Source organism: Choloepus didactylus, chromosome 27 (genome assembly GCF_015220235.1).
Source record: "Choloepus didactylus isolate mChoDid1 chromosome 27, mChoDid1.pri, whole genome shotgun sequence".
Lineage (NCBI taxonomy): Eukaryota > Metazoa > Chordata > Mammalia > Pilosa > Megalonychidae > Choloepus > Choloepus didactylus.
Window position 1 is genome coordinate 10,445,322 of NC_051333.1, and position 20,304 is coordinate 10,465,625.

At 49.1% G+C, this 20,304-nt stretch overlaps 1 protein-coding gene across 1 annotated transcript; it reads left to right on the top strand.

Annotated features, from left to right (window-relative positions):
• The first annotated feature begins 11,400 nt into the window (after nt 1-11,400).
• On the top strand, nt 11,401-11,817 carry NANOS2 (nanos C2HC-type zinc finger 2). Its single transcript, XM_037820581.1, has one exon. The coding sequence runs from the start codon at nt 11,401-11,403 to the stop codon at nt 11,815-11,817; it is 417 nt and encodes a 138-aa protein (XP_037676509.1).
• The last annotated feature ends 8,487 nt before the right edge of the window (nt 11,818-20,304 follow it).

The window sequence follows — 20,304 nt, forward strand, 5'->3', positions numbered from 1 at the left end:
AAAGATTGGGGGAGGAGAAGAAATTAACCAAGGAAGCTTGCTCTGTGAAGGCGGGGTATGGATGTACTTCCAGGCGTCCCCATGAAACTGTGTTTGTGGGGTGGTGGTATTTTCCTGGGGAGTTGGTCATAGCTTTCATCAAGTTCTCAAATAAGCCCAAGACCCAAGAAGGTTTGACAGAGAGGCAGAGAGGAGACTCTCTCTATTGAAGACATCTCACTTAGGGAGCAGAGACTTTTGACCAGGTGGTCCAGGAGCCCTGAGGTGGCCCACAAAAATCTTGGGTGTCCATGAATGCTTATGGGGAGGAGTAGATACACAGCTTTCAAGGAAATTCCAAATGAGGACCTTCCCAAATGATATACCAATTCCTGGGCCTTAATAGATTGCATACACATACAATGGAATACTATTCAGCCATAAAAAGGAATGAAGTCCTGATGCACGTGCAACACGTGTTGAAGGCACATGTTGAGTGAAATAAGCAAGACACAAAAGGACAGATAGAGTACGATCTCAGTTACATGAAACACCTAGAATAAGCAATTTCATAGAGACAGAAAATAGATTACAGGCACCAGGGGTAGGGGGTGTAGGTGGAGGGGAGGATGAGGAGTTCATAGGTACAGACTCTCTGTTGCAAGAAATGAAAAAGTTTCAGCAACAGATGGTGGTGATGGTAGCCCAACGTTGTGAATGAATGAACACCATTGAACTGTATGCTCGAAAGTGATTAAAATGGGAAATTTTGAGTTGCATATTTCTTACTACAATAAAAAGTTTTTTTTTTTAAGAATGTGTGCCTGGAGGTGGCATCGCCTAAGGGATGGTGCAGTGACCTTGGGCAGGTAACCTGAGGGGGGGCTGTAACCACCCCAGGCCAGGAGCGGTGAGGAGAGGGAATGGGAGAAGGACATGGCGACAGAGAGGGCTTTGTTGGGGAGCCTGGCAGGAGCTGTGGCTGCTTTGGCCCTTGAAGCTGAGAGGTGTGGTGGAATAAATACCATGACTTCCCTCTTCTCCCTCCCATCTGCCAGCTCCAGGGGCAGTAGCCTCAACACTGGGCAGAACAGGAGAAGAAGAAAAAAAGTCCCTGAGAAATTGTGGCCCCAGAGTGACCCAGGAACAAACTGATACCCCTGGGATGGATAACGGGTAAATCAAGGAACACCTAGTTGGAAGGTGGCTCCCATTGACAATGCCACAAGAGAGCCTGATCAAAAGCAAACACAGCCTGTGGAGGGGGCACAGCCATGCCGGGCCTGGGGGAATTCCCACAATTAAGGGTAGAAGGCAAAGATCATCAGTGAGAGATAATCAGATCTCAAGAAAATAAGACAATGTGAACAAGAGCCAACAGAGCGGGACAGGTGTGCTCAGATTTCAGGTGCTGGAATGATCAGGCACTGATTTTAAAAGAGCTATGCTCACCGCATTGAAATAAATGAATGACAGACTTGAAAACATCTGCTGTGAATAGGAAACTGAAAAGAGTGAATTGTCTTTAAAAAGAACCAAACAGAACTTCTAGAAATAAACAGGGTAACAAATTTTAAACTCAACAGTTGTATTGAGCAGCAGAATGGACACAGCAGAAGGGACAATTAGTAAATTGCAAGAGAGGTCACAAGAAAATATCCAGGATCATCTTCGTTTCCCAGCTGCTCACACAAATACCGTACAATGGATTGGCTTAAACAACAAGGATTTATTGGCTCATGGTTTTGAGGCTAGGAGAAATCCAAAATTGAGGCATCAGCAAGGTGATACTTTCTCCCAGGAGACTGTGGTGTTCTGGGGCTGGCTGCCAGTAGTCCTTGGGTCCTTGACTTTTCTGTCACTTGGCAATGCATGTGGCAGTGTCTTCTCCTTTCCCTTCTGGGTTCCATTGACTTCCAGCTTCTACTCCTCCCTATAGATTTTTCTCTCTCTCTTTGACTTTCACTCTGCCTATAAAGGATTCCCATAATCCAGATTAAAGCCAAATTTGATTTCATTGGGCCACACCTTAACTGAAGTTACATCTTTCAGAGATCCTATTTACAATGGGTCTACACCCATCAGAAAGCAGACAAAGACCAAGAACATGTCCAAACAGTTACACAATTCAATCCACCAAACAGAATATTGCACCAAGATAGGAAAAATTGGAAAATACATAAGAGAGGGCAAGAGACATGGATAATAGAGGGAAAAGGTCCAGCACACAGAGTTAATAGCAATTCTAGAAGGAAAAGAAAAAGAATGGGGCAGAAGTAGGATCCAAAGAGAAAGTGGTTGGAAATTTTCCAGATCTGATGAAAGATACTCTTTCAGTTTGCTAAAGCTGCCAGAATGCAATATACCAGAAATGAGATTGCTTTTACAAGGGGGATTTATTAGGTTACAAATTTACAGTTCTAAGGTCACAAACATGTCCAAACTAAGGCATCAAGTGGAAGATACCATCTCTGAGGAAAGGCTGCTGGCATCCAGGGTTCCTCTGTCACATGGGAAGGCGCATGGCGACTTCTGCTGGTCCCTCTTTCTTGGTTTCTGCTTCCAATGGCTGTCTCCAATTGTCTCTGGTCATTTCTCTCTCTGCTCTCCTGCTTTACCTGCCCTTTATCCTCTCATAGAGAACTCCAGTGAGGGATTAAGTCTCACCTTGAATGGACTTGGTCACATTTCAATTGAAATAGCCTAACCAATAGGTCCCACCCACAATAGGTCTGCCCCACAAGAATGGATCAAAAAGACATGGCTTTTCCGGGGTGCATTAACAGATTCAAACCAGCAAAGATACCAACCTACAATTCAAAGAGGCCAGCAAGTCCCAAACAAGACAAATAAAAAGAAATACACACTTTAACAACTCATAGTAAAAGAGTTAAAAGCAGCCAGGGGATGGGGAGATGGATAGTTTACCTTCATTGGAAGGCAATTAGACTTCTCAACAACACCAGTGAAAGAATGTGAAGTGAAAACTTCAATGTGCTGAAAGAACATAACTTCTAACACTGAATTTTTTTTTAATTTTTAAAAATACAAACTTTATTTAACTAAATCCCATAACATTGAATTTTATACCCTGAAGAAATAATTTTTAAGAATGAAGGCAATATAAAAAAATATTTTCAGACAACAAAACTGAGATTCATCCTGAGCAGATCCTATTAGAAGAAATTATAAAAACTATACTTCAGGCAGAATGCAAGTATGATCCCATATAGAAAGTCTGAGATGCAAGAAGGAATGAAAAATAAAGAATGGGGTTAATATACACAGAAAAATGTAAAAGAGAATTTTGTGCAAAATAGTATTGTTAAAATAAAACAGAAATACTCAAGAGGCCTTGATTTAAAACAAAAATAAAATAAAATAGAAGAACATAAACTTAAAATTCCAGGTATCAGTAGCATATAAACTGTGAGGGATTAAATTGAGGTAAAGTGTTCTAAGGTCCTTGTATTATCCAAAGGTTTAAAATATAGACTTCAATATGTTATTCTGCATTTTTAATTTCTAGGGTAAACTTTGAAAAAATAGAAATATACATAATTTCCAGCTTGTAGACGGAGGTGGAATTTAATGATAAAATGTTGCTTTTGAGGAGTTTTGTCCTCTCTTAGCTTCTCCAGAGCAAACTCTGGGCTAGCATCTCCAAAGTGTCAGCAAAAGTCTGCTTTCAGCAGCTGTCTCCAAAATGTCTCTCTCAGCTGCTCTCCAAAATGTCACTCTCAGCTGCTCTGAGGTCCTTCTGTTTCTGAGCTCTTTTATAGGACTCCAGTGTTTAAATCAAGACCCACCCTGAATGGGCAGGGTCCAAATCTCCATGGAAATAACTTAATCAAACATTTCACCCAAAGTTGATTGACACATCAAAGGATTCCAACCTAATCAACACTAATATGTCTGCCCACACAAGATTGCATCAAAGAACATGGCGTTTTGGGGGACATAATACATCCAAACTAGCACAAAACCCAAATAAGCAAAAAGAGACAAGAAGCCTAGATCATGCAGGACAAATAAAACAATAGATTTAACCCCCCAAATATTTGAAATTGCATTAAATGTAAATGGATAAATATTCTAGGTAAAAGACAAGGACTGTGAGAGTGGACATTATAATGAGATAGCTCACTGGCTACATCTCAATCTATAAATGATTAAGATTTCCTTTTTTTCAAAACTTTTTAGTTTGAAATAATTTCAGATTTACAGAAAAATTATAATGATAGTACAGAAAGTTCCCATATACTCTCACCTTGCTTTCCCAAATTTTAGCATGTTATATAACTGTGGTAAATTTATCCAAACTAAGAAATCAACATTAGTACAATACTACTGACTACACTACAGACTTCATCGGTTTTCCATTAATGTCCTTTTTCTATGGTGGGATCCAATCCATGATACCATATTGCATTTCATTATCATTTCTCCTTATACTCCTCCAATCTGTGACACTTTCTCAGTCCTTCCTTGTTTTTCATGACCTTGACACTTTTGAAGAGTGTTTGGTATTTTGTAGAATGTCCCCCAATTTGGATCTGTCTTATGTCTTCTTGTTATCAGGCTGGAGTTATGGATTTGAGGGAAGAGCTCCACACAGGTGAAAGGCCACTCCATGAATGAACAAATGAATGACTGACTGAATGAATGCAATAGGTCCTCACAACTCCCCATGACCCACATCTTTATCAAGAGTCAGCGCAAGTGTAGTGTGAGCACTGGAGTTGCAGGTTTGAATCTCGGCTCTGCTCTTCACCCACTGAACAACTTCACTACAACCTGGCTTTGTCTTGAAAAGAGGGAGAAGGAATGTCATGAGGATTAAAGGAATTAATTCGTTAGGTGCTGAGAACAGTGATGCATAGTAGGTGCTCGGTAAATATTGGCAACTATTTTGATCTTTACTTTTCATTTTTCTTGCTGGGAAAGGAGGGGAGGACAGCAAACAGGAGGAATTCAGAAAGCTGAGGAACCTAGGGCTCTAGGGTCAGGACCACGTTTGAATGGAAACCCTTTGTAGTGGGTTTTATCATTCAGCCCATTTTCCAGGGAGGGGAAACTGAGGCTCAAAGAGGGAAGGGCAATGTACTTAGGGTCATGGCCAGGAAGGGGCTGCTTTAGAACTCATCCAGCCCTCAGCCATGGTTGGGCACAACTCTGTCAAAAACAATCAACAAATATTCACTTCCCATGATGTCCTGGACCTGGAAGCACAGGGCAGAGCAGAGCTGACACTGCCTTGTGAGGCTAAAGCGGCAATCACAGGAGAAGGAAATAAACAGGGGTGAGATGGAGAGGAGGTGGTCAAGAAAGGCTGATTTGGTGCTTGGGCTGAGAAGGGGATGGTGCCCAGGAACCAGCCTTGTGGGGGAAAAAAAAGCCAACAGGGAGAGAAGAGCAGTTTGGAGAAGGGGAAACAGCAAGTGCAAAGGCCCCAAGGCACACTCAAGTGTGATAAAGGAGGACTGGATGGCTGAAGAGGAGTGAGCGATTGGGGGAAGGGAGACAGGCGATGAGTTCTACAGAATCACAGGAGGCCACATCACCCAGGTCATGTTTGGGGACTTTATACTAAGGTTTTAAGCAGGAGTGATGGAATCTGATTTACACTCTAGAAACTTCTTTCTGCTGCTATGGAATATTCAGAATCCCACTACTTCTTGCCACTTTTTCTCTGCCCCCTCCCTGGTCCAGCCACCATCACTGCTCACGTGGATCATTTACAGCCACTTCCTCACTGGACTCCTGGCTTCTGCCCTCGCCTTCCACAGTCTGTTCCTCAACATAGCAGCTTGGAGAGACCTTGCGAGAGCCTGAGTCAAATCATGTCTCCCCTCTGCTCAGAGACCTCACACAACTTCCTCTTCATTCAGAGCAAATGCCAAAGTACTTAGGGTGTGTGCCAGTTTGAATGTATTATGTCCCCCAGAAAAAGCCATATTCTTTGATGCAATCTTGTGGGGCAGACATTTTAGTGCTGATTAGATTGGAATTTTTTGAGTGTTTCCATGGAGATATGCCCCACCCAACTGTAGGTGATAATTCTGATGAGATCATTTCCATGGAGGTGTGGCCCCGCCCATTCAGCATGGGCCTTGATTACTGGTGCACTATATAAGCTCAGACAGAAGGAGCCAGCTTGCTACAGCCAAGAGGGACACTTTGAAGAAAGCACAGGAGCTGCAGATGAGAGACATTTTGAAGACGGCCGTTGGAAGCAGACTCTTGCTCCAGAGAAGCTGAGAGGACAAATACCCCAAGTGCAACTAAGAGTGACATTTTTGAGGAACTGCAGCCTAGAGAGGAGCATCCTGGGAGAAAGCCATTTTGAAACCAGAACTTTGGAGCAGACGCCAGCCACGTGCCTTCCCAGTTAACAGAGGTTTTCTGGACACCACTGGCCATCCTCCAGTGAAGGTACCCGATTGCTGATGTGGTATCTTGGACACCTATGACCTTAAGACTGTAACTGTGTGACCAAATAAACCCCTTTATAAAAGCCAATCCACCTCTGGTGTTTTGCATTCTGGCAGCATTAGCAACCTAGAACAGGGTGGTCAGGAGGTCTTGCATTTTCTCACCTCCTCCACTCACCCCCTCAATCCACCCAGGTCACTGGCCTCCTCCCTGTTGCTTAAACACACCAGACTTGCTCCAACCTTAGGGCCTTTGCACATGCCTTTCTCTCTGTTTGGAACACATATCTACACAGCTCCTTCCCTCACCTCCCTCGGGACTTTTCTCAAATGTCACCCTCTCCAAGAGGCCTTCCTTGACCATTCTTTCTCTCTCTCTACCCTCCTTTATTTTTTCTCTATAGCACATATCCCTACCTAATGTATTATCCATCCATTTGTCTATTTTATTTTCTGTCTGCCTAGAATTTCAGCTCCATGACGGCAGGGATTTCTGTATGTTTTGTTCATTGCTGTAGGTTCAGCACCTAGAACAGTTGCCAGACACACATTGAACGACCAGTAAACGTCTGTTCAAGGAACCGAGAAATATCCTTCCACCTCTCTGTGGCCCACAGTCTCTGCCTGGCACTCTTCAGTAAATCTTCAGTGAAGGAATACAATTTAAAATAATGGAGTGCTTACTATTCACTATTCTCTTTGCCAGAGAGCTTCAAAATAGCACTGGGGATAGGGGGCTGCAAGGGTCTCTCTTTTTGTGGATCAGGAAATGGAGGCCCAGAAAGCGACATGCTCGCTCAAAGCTATAATACGTGCCCTTTTATCCTTGTTTTCTCTCTTGCTTCCAGTCTCTCTCCCCGTAGCCCCTGTCTCCTTCGGTAGCTGTGTGGGTCCCTTTTCCTCTATCTGCACATCGGGATCGAATCGAGGCTAACGGCCATGTCCATTAGCGATGTCAACCCTCTGGGCCTCAGCTCTTTCCTCTGTTACATGAGGGTCTCACACGACTACGTGACAGTGAGGATTAAATGGGGCTGCGAGGCCGCGTAGGTGAGCACCCAATAAATAGGGGCTGCAGGGGCCATGGCAAGCCCCTGACTCTTAGGCTGCGGGTCCCTCTTTCCCACGGGCATCTGGGCCCCTAACTTGGCGTCCGCACAGACACGTCCCTCTGTCTCTGCTGGGTCCTGGCCACCTCTCTCTGTGTCTCTTCTTCCTCTTCCCCAGGGTCTCTCTTCTCCTGACTCGCCCCCTCCCCTCCCCAGCCCTCCCCGGACCCCCCTGCTTCCCAGGGCTGTTTTCTGCCACCCTGGGAGGGAAATTGACAAGTAAACAGGGCGGTGGTGGAGCCTGGTGGGCTGAGAGTGGTCGTGCCGGGGGTGGGGTGGAGGTGGGCTCATGGCGAAGTAAACAGACGCAAGACGCTGATGAATTTCCCATCAGTATCCCCCGTGGCCTTCCCCTCCAAGACACAGCAGCACGGGGATCACGGGAGAGGGCGGGGAGACGGCCTCCTCCCGGCCCCCGACGGGAAACACCAGCGGGGGAAGGGCGGCCGGCCCCAAACAACAGAATCCTGGAAGAAAACAATCGAGGGGGAAAAAAATAAGTAACCAGGAAGAAAAACAAACAAACAAACCCCCAAACCAGACTCACAGGCAGCAGAATCTGGGCATCTCCAAACACTGGGCAGGATGGCTCAGGGGAGTCGAACCCCTCGCCTGTCCTCGCGACGTTTTCAGCTGTCGGGTGGGTGGTGCCGGGTGCTGCCGCAGCTGCATTAAGCGCCCCCGTCCAGGCCCGGCCACGCACCCCGGGGGCTGGCGCCTCCCAAGGTGATGGTCTTAGCTGTGTCCCCACCCCGTGCCATTCCTGGTCCCCACTCCAGGAGACTAGTTCTGCACCACACCACGGTCTCCTCTGCTGTCCATTATGCCCAGTCCATTCATCCATGACCTACGGCCTCATCTGTTTCCTCTGTGCACAGCTGTTGGCTCAGATCGCCCCATCCTTCCCGGTTTCCCAGCTCACTATCCCTCCACCTGGCAAGTCCCTCCACATCCAACCACAGCCTCTCCTGCTTTCCGTGGCGCACTGAGGCTGGCTCTCGGCTCATGGTGGGTTTGGGGGCTGCTCGCAGGAGGCAGAAGGGGCTTCCCGGGTTGGGGTTACAGAACCCTGGGTTCAAGTCCCGGTGTAGGGTTCAACCGAATGACCTCGGATGGGCCCCTCCACCTCCCGGAGCCTCCCACTCCCATCAGTAACGTGGGACCCTACTTCGCAGGGTTTGGGTTGGAGCTCTCTGCTTGGGGTTGGCCCAGAGGAAACGCTCCATAAATAAACACTGGTATGGTTATTGCCTTAATTGTGTCTTAATTATCTTAGCTAACATTTTTTTAATGGTAACAAAATATATACAACATAAAATTTGCCATTTTGACCACTTTAAGTGTATGATTTGGTGGCATTAATTACACTCACAAGGTTGTGCAACCATCTCCACTGTTGGCAAAATCTGTCACCACCCCAAACATTAAAAGCAAAAACTCCTCATCGTCTTTCCCCCCAACCCCTGGTAACTAACCTCAAATCTATTTTCCTTCTCTATGAATTTGCCTATTTTCGATATTTCATGTGCTTTCGTGAAATCAAGCAATAATTGTCCTTTTGTGTCTGGCTTCTTTCACGCAACACGATGTCTGCCAGGATCGTCCATGTGGTAGCCTGTACCAACGCTTCATTTCTTTTTATGGCTGAATAATATTCCATTGTATGGATAGACACATTTTGCTTACCCATTCATCTGTTGACAGATACTTGGGTAGTTTCCACCATTTGGCTATTGGGAATAACCCTGCGATGAACATTGGTGTACAGTGTCTGTTTGCATCCCTGTTTTCAGTTCTTTGGGTCTATACCAGGAAGGGGAATTGCTGTATGTAACACTGAATGGGCACGTCTACGGGCCGGGCTTTGCACTAGGGGTTTCCCAATCACAACTGCCATTCACACTGTGAGGCAGGTGCTGGCCACACCCTCACTTGACAGATGAGAAAACTGAGGCTCAGAGAGGTTAAAGAAGGCTGCAGCCACCTGGCAGGCAGGTGGCAGAACCAGGCTTGAACAACCAATATGCTGCCTGCCAACAAACTCATTTTTTTTCATGCTTAAGTCACCCTTCTGCCTCCCTCTGCCTGACCCAGTGACCCCAATATTATAGAATGGAGGGGTCTAACTCACCTCTTCAGGATAAGGACCCCTGAGCAGACATAAAACCTCACAGCCTCCACAGGACCACAGCTGTGCCTTTATACATCAGACTGACTCTAGAAAGTGGAGCACATGCGAATCCAGAATCTTCCCATCTTGGGGCCTCAGTTTCTGGACCACATGATCTGGATGACCCTTTGTAACTCAGATTCTTGGTTGTGTGGGCCATTGGGATATCTGGCATCCATGGCCACTAAATCTAGTCACAGCCCCCAATCACTGCGACAAACCCCAAATACACCCATTTCCAAAACTGCCACTCTGGGAGATGCATGGCCGATGGGAGTCGGCTGCTAAAAACTGTTGTGGCCTCATCTTGGGACACTCATTCTGCTCTGGCACCCCAACCTCCTTGTAGTTTCCAAACCTCAGGGCCCCTGTTTCTTGTGTTCCTCTTCCTGGAAGATTCTCCCTTGCGGTCTCGGCTTCTGGGTCAACCCCTCCCCAGCCCAGCCTCTCTCCAAGTTCATAGGTAATTGGGTCTTTCTCTTCTGTTGTCCTCTCTCTGCTGCTCCCCACTGGACTGGGGGCTCACAAAGTCCACGTGGATTAGCCTTGGCCTTGGGCCGATGGACTCCCAGCGTCCAGCAGAGGGGGCCTCAGGAGCTGAGTGGTCCAGGCAACCAAGGAGGCCATTGGTGGGAAGAGTCCCTGGAGGCGGGATGGGCAAGAGGCCACACTTTTGCTTGGTCCTGAAGATCAGGAAGGATTTGGGACAACGGATGGAGCCAAAGAGACAGAAGGGGTGGGTGGGCACATCCTAAGCAAGAATGCATCATGCCAAGGTCCGCCGTTGCCTCTGAGATATATACTCCCAGTCTCTCCAGAGTCAGACGCTGCCATTTCCCAGCTGTGTGACCTTGAGTGCATTCCCCAACCTCTCTGAGCCTCATAGCCTCCGTAAAATGGAAACGATAGTGCCCACTTCCTTGAGCACTTGTGAGGTTCAAAGAGATCACATTTATATATCACTGAGCACCCGAAGTACATGCTCAGTAAATATTCACTGAATTGGCGCCTCTTTGTTCAAGATGGGGTTGAAAGAAAAGACTTTAATTCAAAAGCGGTAAAAGGAGCACTTGCTGTGGAGTCCCACAGACCTGGGTTGGAGTCCCAGCTCTGCCATTTGCATGCTGTGTGACGTTGGGCCCTCTCTGAGCTTCAGTTAATGCGTCTATAAAATGGAGGTAATAATGGCATTTCTGACTGCATTCCAATTGGAGTTGTTGCAGGGATTAGATTTTAGGGGTACCTGCAGCACACCATCCAGCCCTTGGTAAAGGGGGGCTATTACTGTGGGGAAAGGCCCTGAGTATGTGAAGGGAGCTGCCCTCTAGCCTGGGAGGAAGGGAGGATGGGGGTGGGGGTGAGGGTATTTGCAGACATGGTGCGTCATGAACAGACTGAGAAACTGAGGCCTGGGGAGGGGGAGAGCCTTGCCGGAGGTCACAGAGTATCCAGAAAGCAGAGCAGGGAACCAGAAGCCATGAGAATAACCGCTGCCAGATCTCGGTGGGGGGATTAGAATCAGATGGGGGTCATGGCTTGGGAGTGGGCCCTTTAAATCTTAAGCTCCACCTTTGCGTAGAAGGGTCTCTGGGGAGTATAAAAGGGGGGTGCAGCTCCTCTCAACTCCACAAGACGCCTGCAGTTCCTGCCCACTGGCCCCCAGCCCCCGGCCCCTCTCCAGCCACCCCCACTGCCTGCCCCGGCAACCATGCAGCTGCCTGCCTTCAACATGTGGAAGGACTACTTCAACCTGAGCCAGGTGGTGTTGGAAATAATCCAAAGTCGGGGGCCAAAGCCAGAGGCCCAAGGGGTTGGGGAGCCAAGTCCTGGGCCCCAGCTGGGGCGGCAAGAGGGGCCGGGAGGGCCAGGGGCCGGCGGGGGCCTGGTCACCCTGTGCAACTTCTGCAAGCACAACGGCGAGTCGCGCCACGTCTACTCCTCTCACCAGCTGAAGACGCCCGAGGGCGTGGTGGTGTGTCCCATCCTGCGGCATTATGTGTGTCCCCTGTGTGGGGCCACTGGTGGCCAGGCCCACACGCTCAAGTACTGCCCCCTCAACGGCGGCCAGCAGTCCCTCTACCGCCGCAGCGGGCGCAACTCGGCCGGCCGCAAAGTCAAGCGCTGAGGATGGCCAGGTGACCACAACCTGCCCCTCTAACCCTTCTTCCCACTGCCCTGGACTGTCCCCTCCACTCCCCTGCCCTTTGGAATTTCTGGACCCCAGAACTCCACCCGATGGACCCCAGAACACAGGAGGCTGCTGGGGAGCCAGGCCCGTGGCCTCCCAGCCCCGTGGCTCCTTCTGTGCTGAAGTCCTTGGAGCATCAGCTCTGCTGGGGACACGAGCCCTGTCCCTCAACTTCTCAGCCGTGGGACTCGATTCCTGGTGGAATTCTTAGATCCTTGCACCTGGAGGACCTCATTGTGCTCACTGGACGATAAGCCAGGCTGGCTGGGACTCCTCGGCCCAGGTTCTTCAAGACTGGCCTTTTCCACCTTTTTCCGCCACCTGAAGACCCACGATTTCCCTGGGGAGCACGCTGGACGGTTCCTTGCCATCCCTCAGCCACCCCATCAGCCAGGAGCTGGGGGAGCAGGCTTATCCTGGGAGTGGAAGTCTTGGGGTGAGCTGACACCCTTCTCTCCGATGTCCTCCCCTTGTCCTTCCCACTGTTCGTCCCATTTCACTCCCCAAATCACTGATGGGTCCTTACCCCGAGAGAGTCGGGGGGTGTCTCTGCCACCACCCCCCTCACCGCCATGCCCATCCTCACCCCAAATCCTGACAGTTGGCTAAAGGTCGTTTTTTTCCCTTTTTTTTTTTTTTTCCTTCATCCTCCAACAACTAAGCCAATGAAGCGCGCCAGAAAAGGGGTTTTAGCGCTCTTTTGGGAATGGCAACTGCCTGGGTTTTGTTTTAGGGGCAAAGAGGAGCCCCGGTCAGCTTTTAAGTTGTTCGGTTTCGGCTCAGGGCTGGGGGCCCCGAGTGTCGGGCTCTGGAAAATAAAGAGCGTTTCTGGTTGTCTTTGAAACCGCTTTGAAACCGCGTTTGCGCCCTCTCCCCCGGCCCCGCCCCTCGGGCCAGCCGGGGCTGGGGGCGCGCGGCTGCCTCTTCTCCGCGGGGGCGCGGAGCGGGGTGGAGGCCTGGGGGGTGCGTCCTCCGTCGCGGGTCCCCTGCGGCGGGTCCCCAGCCTCCTCCCAGCCGTCCGCCCGGATCCCAGATTTCCCTGGCCGGTCCTTCCGCGTCTCGCTCTCGCGTCCTCCCTGTGCCGTGCGGCGCGTCTTCCAGGACCCACCCCTTAGGGTCGATTTTAAAGTTTAGAGCCTCCCAGCCCCCACTGGGGAGGCGATAGAAGGATGGGCCCCGTCCTAAGGAAACACCCATATATATGCACAGACTGTTCTAGATAGTATCCGGGTCTCTTATTCCATTGCTCCACAAATACTTGCAAGCCCTACTATGTTCCAGACACTGTTCTAGGCACTGGGGTTCAGCAATGAGCAACACAGACGCGGTCTCTGACCTCCTGGAGCTGTCGTTCTAGTTGGGGGAGGGTGTGGGCAGACAAAAATAATGAATAAATACATGGCATGATATCAGGTGGGTGACAAGTGCTCTAAAGGAAAATAAGGCAGGATAAGGGAATGGAGAGTGGAAGGAGAAGCCTTTCCGAACAGGTGATGTTTAAGCCAAGTTCAAATAAAATAAGGCGCCGGTGACAAGCTCTGTAGGAAGGACATTCCCGGCCGAGGGCACAGTGAGGTCAGAGGCCTGAGGCGGGACTAAATCCGGTGTGTCTGCCTAAAAAGCAGGAGGCCGGCTGGTGAGAGGTCGGATCAGAGAGGTAAACAGTGTGGGCAGAGTGAACCTGACCTTGAGTGGGCCTTCTTAGACTCCGAAACGCACCCGTGGACTCCCTTACTTAGTCGCTGAGAGAACTGAAGACCCCCGATTAAGGATTTCTGCTCAAAAGCTCCTCCAAAAATGCAGTTCTATCCACAATAGAGAGCCCGAGTTAAACCAAACAGAAGAAAAAAAAAAGGAAAGAAAGGAACCCCCAAGCCCAGGGCCGTGGTGTCCAGAGGAGCAGGTTGAGCACTGCACGAGGGGGTTGAAATCCAGTCCCAGATCACTTGGCCTCCGGGCGCCTGGAGGAAGGGGCGCCCCTGTCTATTCACCCCGAGGGGCTGCATCAGCCAGAAGCGGATGGCCTCGCAAACGGGGTGATGGAGGAGCATTTAACAAAGGGACTGCTGACCGAGTGTGGGGAGGCATTATGAAGAGCAACGGGGGTGGGGGTGGGTGGTACAGTACTTTGAGATAGCAACGGGGATCCTTTAAACCTGAAACAGCGAGAGGAGAAGATGCTGAGGTGTCTGGGATGTGGGGGAAACAAAATGCCTGAGGACATCTGCAAGGTTGGAGAGCGTCCAGGAGGCTGTCCGGGGCTCATGGGGTGACGGCCGGAAGCAGACAAACAGCAGTTGTCATGTTTTGGTTATTATTATTTTTTAATGAATCGAGTCATTCATTCCGCAGACAGATTAAGTGGCAGGGTACCGGGCAGGAGCTGAGATACGAAGCCAGCCGCCAAGAGGGAGCTGCCCTCTCTCTCCTCCAGCACCCTCACCCCCACCCCGGTCTCCTGCACGTGCCTCCCAGGAGCCCAGAAACCAGGGAGCCTGGAGGATGGAGATCACACAGAGCAGCTTCCGAGGCCGGAGTAGGCGGACAAGGGGGAACCACCCCGCCCAGCCTGTGCACCCCAGAAAGTCACAGAGGGTAGGGCAATGGTGGGAGTCCACGCAGAGGAGCAAATGCGTTAAGAATGACTTCTCCCTCCAGCACCAGTTTGGGCTCAGGAGGGAGAGTAGGGGCAGTTTCTCTGCCCACTTAGAATCGGGAAATTGGGAGCCGTTCAAAATGGACCTCAAACCCCATAGCCTAATGCTGATTCTCCAGACCTCACATTCCCACCACGAAAGAAATTGGTCTCTGAATTTGAATTTGTGCACACCCGGGGTTCCAAGGACCTTGGTGAGTCAATTTCCCATCTGACCGGAATCTGGGCCTTTCTAAAGAATTTTATACAAAGGAGGGGAAAAGGCAGCCACATTAATCCAAGTTTTAATTTTCAATCTAGATCGAGCATATTGAGAGAGAACTGTTAGGTTTATCTGGCTCTCTTTTTATGTGTCTTATTTCTTTCCTCCCTTTTCCTCCTTTACTTCTGTCCTTCCTTCTTTCTCCTCTTTAATTCCTTGTCATTAATGCAAAACTCTCTCCAGACTCCACTGTCATCATCTGCAACTACCTACTCAATAACCACCTGGAGATCTCATTGCAGCCAAAACAGAGATCCAACATCCTTCAGGAAGTCCTATCAGCACTGTCCTCAGAACACACCCAGAACTGACCATCCCTCCCAGCCCACTGCTACCTCTCTGATCCCCATCATCCCCCTTCACCTGGACTCTTGCAGATGCCTCCTCGCTGGTGTCCCTGTTTCTTCCCTCGCCTGCCCAGAGCCAATTTTTTAAAAACAGCTCATGTTCCTCGGCTGTTCAGAGCCCTCCTATGGCTCCCATCTCATTCAGAATGAAAGCAAAGCCCTCCCCGTGACCCATGAGGACTGAGGCCCGGCCCAGTCTGCCCCATCCTGTCTCAGGCCTCTCCTCCCACCCTCTTCCCCAGCCCCCATCACTCTGCTCCAGCCACAGGGACCTCCTCACTGTCCCTTGGACACTCCAGGGACGTCCCAGCCTCAGGGCGTTTGCACTTCTGGTTCCCTCTACTTGGATTCCTCTTCCCCCAGGTCACCACGTGGTTACCTCCCTCACCTCCTACAGGAGGACTTCGCCCAAATGTCACCTACTCCGTGAGACCAGCCCTACCCACCCTCCTGATCCTTCTTGCCCTACTCTTCTTTCCTCCGTGGCACATGCTGTATCTTTTATGTATGTATTTATTATGTCTGTGTCAACTTGGCTAGGCTGCAGTCCCCAGTTATTCAATCAAACACTAATCGAGGTGTTGCTGTGAAGGTATTTTGTAGATGTGGTTAGCGTCTGTAATCGGTTTCGTTTAAGTAAGGGAGCTTATCCTAGATAATCTCAGTGGGCCTGATTCAATCCATTGAAAGGCTTTAAGGGCAGAACGGAGGTTTCCCTGAGGAAGAAGAAATTCTGCCTGTGGACTGCAGTGCCAGCTCTTATCCTAGAGATGCCAGCCTGCCCTTCCTGACATCTGCCCTATAGAGTTCAGTCCTGCCTAGCCAATCCCCACAGTGGCACAGCCAATTTCTTGCAATAAATCCCTTAATGTGTGTTTCCTACTGGTCCTCTTTTCCTGGTGGGAACCTAACTGAAACGGGAACCCCATCCCTGGCTGGACAGGAAGCTCAAAGAGGGCAGGAGTTCAGTGCTTTGTCACTCCTGTATCCCAGGGCCCTGAACAGTACAGAGCACTTTATCATGTAATGTATCTGTTGACTCAATTATTTTTTCATTAAAAAACAAAAACAACGTACAGAATGGGAGAAAATAATTGCAAATCATGTATCTGATAAAGGCTTAACATCTAAAATATAAAAAGAACTCCTACAACTCAACAACAAAAGGACAACCCAATTTAAAAATAGGCAAAGGCACGCTGATGTTCATAGCAGCATTGTTCACAATTGCCAAAATATGGAAGCAACCCTAGTGTCCATCAACTGATGATTGGATAAATAAAATGTGGGATATACACAGGATGGAATATTATTCGGCTGTAAAAAGGAATGAAGTCCTGAAACAAGCGACATGGATGAACCCTGGAGACATCATGTTGAGTGAAATAAGCCAGACACAAAAGGACAAATATTGAAATAATTTTTGTTGAAACAATTGTACTAAGCAAACTATCAGTGTCAAACTCTAGAATATAGGTTACCAGGGAAATGGATGGGGAGACAGAATAAGAAGTTAAGGCTTAAAATGTACAGGGTTCCTATTTGGAATGATGGAAATGTTTAAGTAATAGATGGGGGTGATGTAATTAATGCCACTGAATTGTACACTTTAAAATGGTAGAAGCGGCAAATGTTACATTACATATATGTAACCACAATTTAAACAAAAAAGGAAAAAACAAAAACTTGACAACCACTGTTTGTCCATCTCCTGGTCTCCTGGGCCCTGGACTGACATGTCCAGTAGTTTCCTGGATGTCCCCAGGCACTGTATACGCACCACATCCCAAAGCACCTCAGCATCTTACCTTTGGGTCCCCATTTCAGGCCCAGCCCCACTATACACCTTGTTACCTGGGCCTCATCCTTTTCACCTTCCACTGCCTTCCATTCTCCAAGTTCTGTCCATTCTGCCTCTTAAATCTCTCTCCCACCTATCTCCTCCTCTCCTCCCCTTTGGCTCTTGCCCAGTACCACCTTCTTCAGTCCCCAAAGGGATCTTTCTAAAGCACAAGCTTGGATCCTGTCCCGCCCTCATTAACCTGCCATGGCTCCCCAGTGCCCTTGGGAGAAAACCCAACCTCTTACTAGGATGTTCTAGGCCCTGTATGATCTAATCCAGACAATTCCCCCAGTCCCATTTCCTGTTGTGTTCCTTCTGCCAATTCTCCTTTTCTCCCTTCCTCCTTCCTTCCTTCCTCCCCCTCTCAGCCACAACTTTTGCCTGCATTTTGATACACCTCTGGGCCTGTAATTTCCTCTCTTGGATCCAGTTCCTTTCACATTGCTTTACTGCAAACTGCAGTGAGTAATACATTTTACATCATCATTCAATACACACACTTTCTCTGTCTCTCTCTCACACATACATATACGTAACTGAAACAAAAGTTTCACGAAATAATCATCATAGTAACACTAACAGGGCAATTATTACATACCAGGAAAGCAACTCAAATACTTTATACGTATTTACCCAGTTAGATCTCATAACAGCCCCACAGGGTAGTTACCAGGGTTAACCCCCATTCTACAGAGAGGAAAACTAAGGCCCAGAGAGGTTAAGGAACCCATCCAAGGGCTTACCTGGAGTAAACAGCAGAACTTGAACCCAGACAGGCTGGCTCCAGAATCTGAGCGATTTCCAAAATCCTGCGGGGCCTGTGCAAGGCCTCTAAAAACATATCAACTGAGACAAAAATCCCTCAAATAACACTTACCTTACCATATACAATGCATTCTGATATTTTCTGTTCCCTTTTAGTTGGTTTGTTTAATGCTGGTTGAAACCCAGGAAATATTTGTTTGGACCCACTAATGGGTCAAGACCCACAGTTTGAAAATCAAGGCTTTCTAAAGCCTTCCCTGACCTGCCTGCCCCCCATCCCAGGGACCTTGCCCTCCGTGCTGCCGAATCCAGCCTCAACACCCCCACACCCCCACACCCCCACCTCTGGAGCCCTCACCCCTCTGCTGATGGCTCCCTACCATGAGCTGCAGGCCAGTTAAGACCCACTACCTGCTCTGTCCAGTTTCCTGTGGTACCAGCTGGTACCTTCCCTGGAGGCCCTGAGCGCCTTACACTCGCCACACCCTAACAGACCCCAGATGCCCAACCCGGGACCTGGACCAGAGTCCCTGGTGTCATCTAGATGTCTCCCTTCACAGTCCCTGCCTGACAATCACCACATTCTGTACATTCTGCCTCTCAAATGTCTCCCCAGCTCCCCTGGCCCGGCCCAGCCCCCACCCCAACCTGTCCCAGACTCCTCCATTAACTGGGCCCATAATCTTGCTTCTCCCATCTGTCCTCCTCGCAGTGGCCAGAGGGGTCTTCTGAAAGCACACATTAGGTCCTGTCCTTCCTTGCCTTACCCACTGCTTGCAGGATCACCTTACAGCTCCTTGAGCTACCAGTAAGGCCCTACATGGGCTTCCCCTGACTCCTGGACCTGACCGTCAACTCAACCCAGCCCTGGTTCAAGTCAGCTCCCCATCAACTCCTCCCCTGCACCCCGCAGACAAATATGGGGAAAAAACACAACCACAGTGACTTGCCTGGCTTCTAGGTCAAATCCAATAAGCTCAAGTGGTTGGTTCCACACTTCTACATGTTCCCAGCCTGTTCAGTCTCCCACCCTCTATTGCGCGCTATCTCCTCTCTCTCCTCAGAGATATCGGAAGAAGCCCGCAGCGAACCCCTGCACATTCCTGATGCTGCATCTCCCCACCTGCCTGATTCCATTCCATGCCAGGCCCCCCGTCCACTCTGTTAACGGTGGCTGAAAGGCCCATGTCCCTCAGAACACCCTCCACTTGGGCTCCGGTTCGCACTGACTGTGTCAACTCAAAGATGTGGCTCCAGCAACCCTCCCCACTCTCCCTTGCAGCATCCACCCCCCCTCTTCTGGACCATCCCCATTAGCGCACAAACACACTGTTCCATCTCCCATCTTAAATAAACCTCTTGGGATCTCACATTCCTTTCCAGATCCTATGTATTTCTCTGCTCGGATACTAGAAAGGATTGTCTATACTGCCTCTCTCTAAAACCTCTCCTCTCATCCTCTCCCTTTTATTTGTTATTTTTTTCTTTGCCATTCCCTTTTAATCTCTTTCTTGCCAACTCTCAAAAACTTACCCAGAAACTCCAGAAATTAAATACAAGAGAGATGAAGAAGCCAAAGCAAGCCAGACTGAACATAGCAGGCTCCTCCCACAGGGACCAAAGACTGGATGCTCCAGAGGGGCTTTCTGCAATGGGGCACCCCTTAAAGGGCCAGACTGTATAATAAGTGGTGTTTGCTGGCCTTGTCAAGGAGCTCCTTTCTGCAGACATAAGGAAGCCACCAGCCCCACTGTGCCACCAAAGCTGCTCTCATCAAAGTCACTGATGACTTCCACGTTGCTAACTAACCCCAGCGGGCAGTTCTGTCTTCATCAGACTTGCCCTCTAGAGCTTGACCTCTAGGTGGCACTTGGCATGGCTTATCCGTTTTCTCCTCGGGATGTGTGTCTGACCCTCAGCTAGAAGCAGCACCTGGCCCTGGTCCTCGTCACAACTTGCTGACCCCTCTCCACTGGGCTCCCAGCTTTCACCTGCACTCCTTCAAGTCTATTCCCCAGAGGGATCATATTAAAATAAAGTCAGACCACATCTCCCCTCTGCTCAGGACCCTCCCAGGGCTCCTGCCTCACCCAGAGTAAAGGCCGAAGTTCTTTCAGGAACACCCAAGGTCCTGAACAACCTGGTTCTCCACGCTGCTCTCCTCCTGCTCTCTCCACTCCAGCCCACTGGCCTCCTTACTGTTTCTGGAACCACGGCACAGTTCCACCCTGGCACTTGCTCCCTTGCTTGCGTCTCTGCTCAAACATCCCCTTCTCAGCGTGGCCTCCCCTGGTCACCGTATTTAAAAAATTACAGACTCATACTCAAACACACGCCACACACCCCTTTCCTAATTCATTTTTCTTTTTCCTTAATATTTACCTTCTCACGTGTATATTTTATTTGTTAATTTTATTTATTGCCTCTCCCACCTACAAAGTGAGCTCCAAGAGGGTAGGGATTTTTTTGTCTCTTGTGTTCCCTGCACCTAGAACTGTGTAGCCGCTGAAAAAAATGTTTGTTGAATGAAGCGTCGTTGTTAAATGACCCT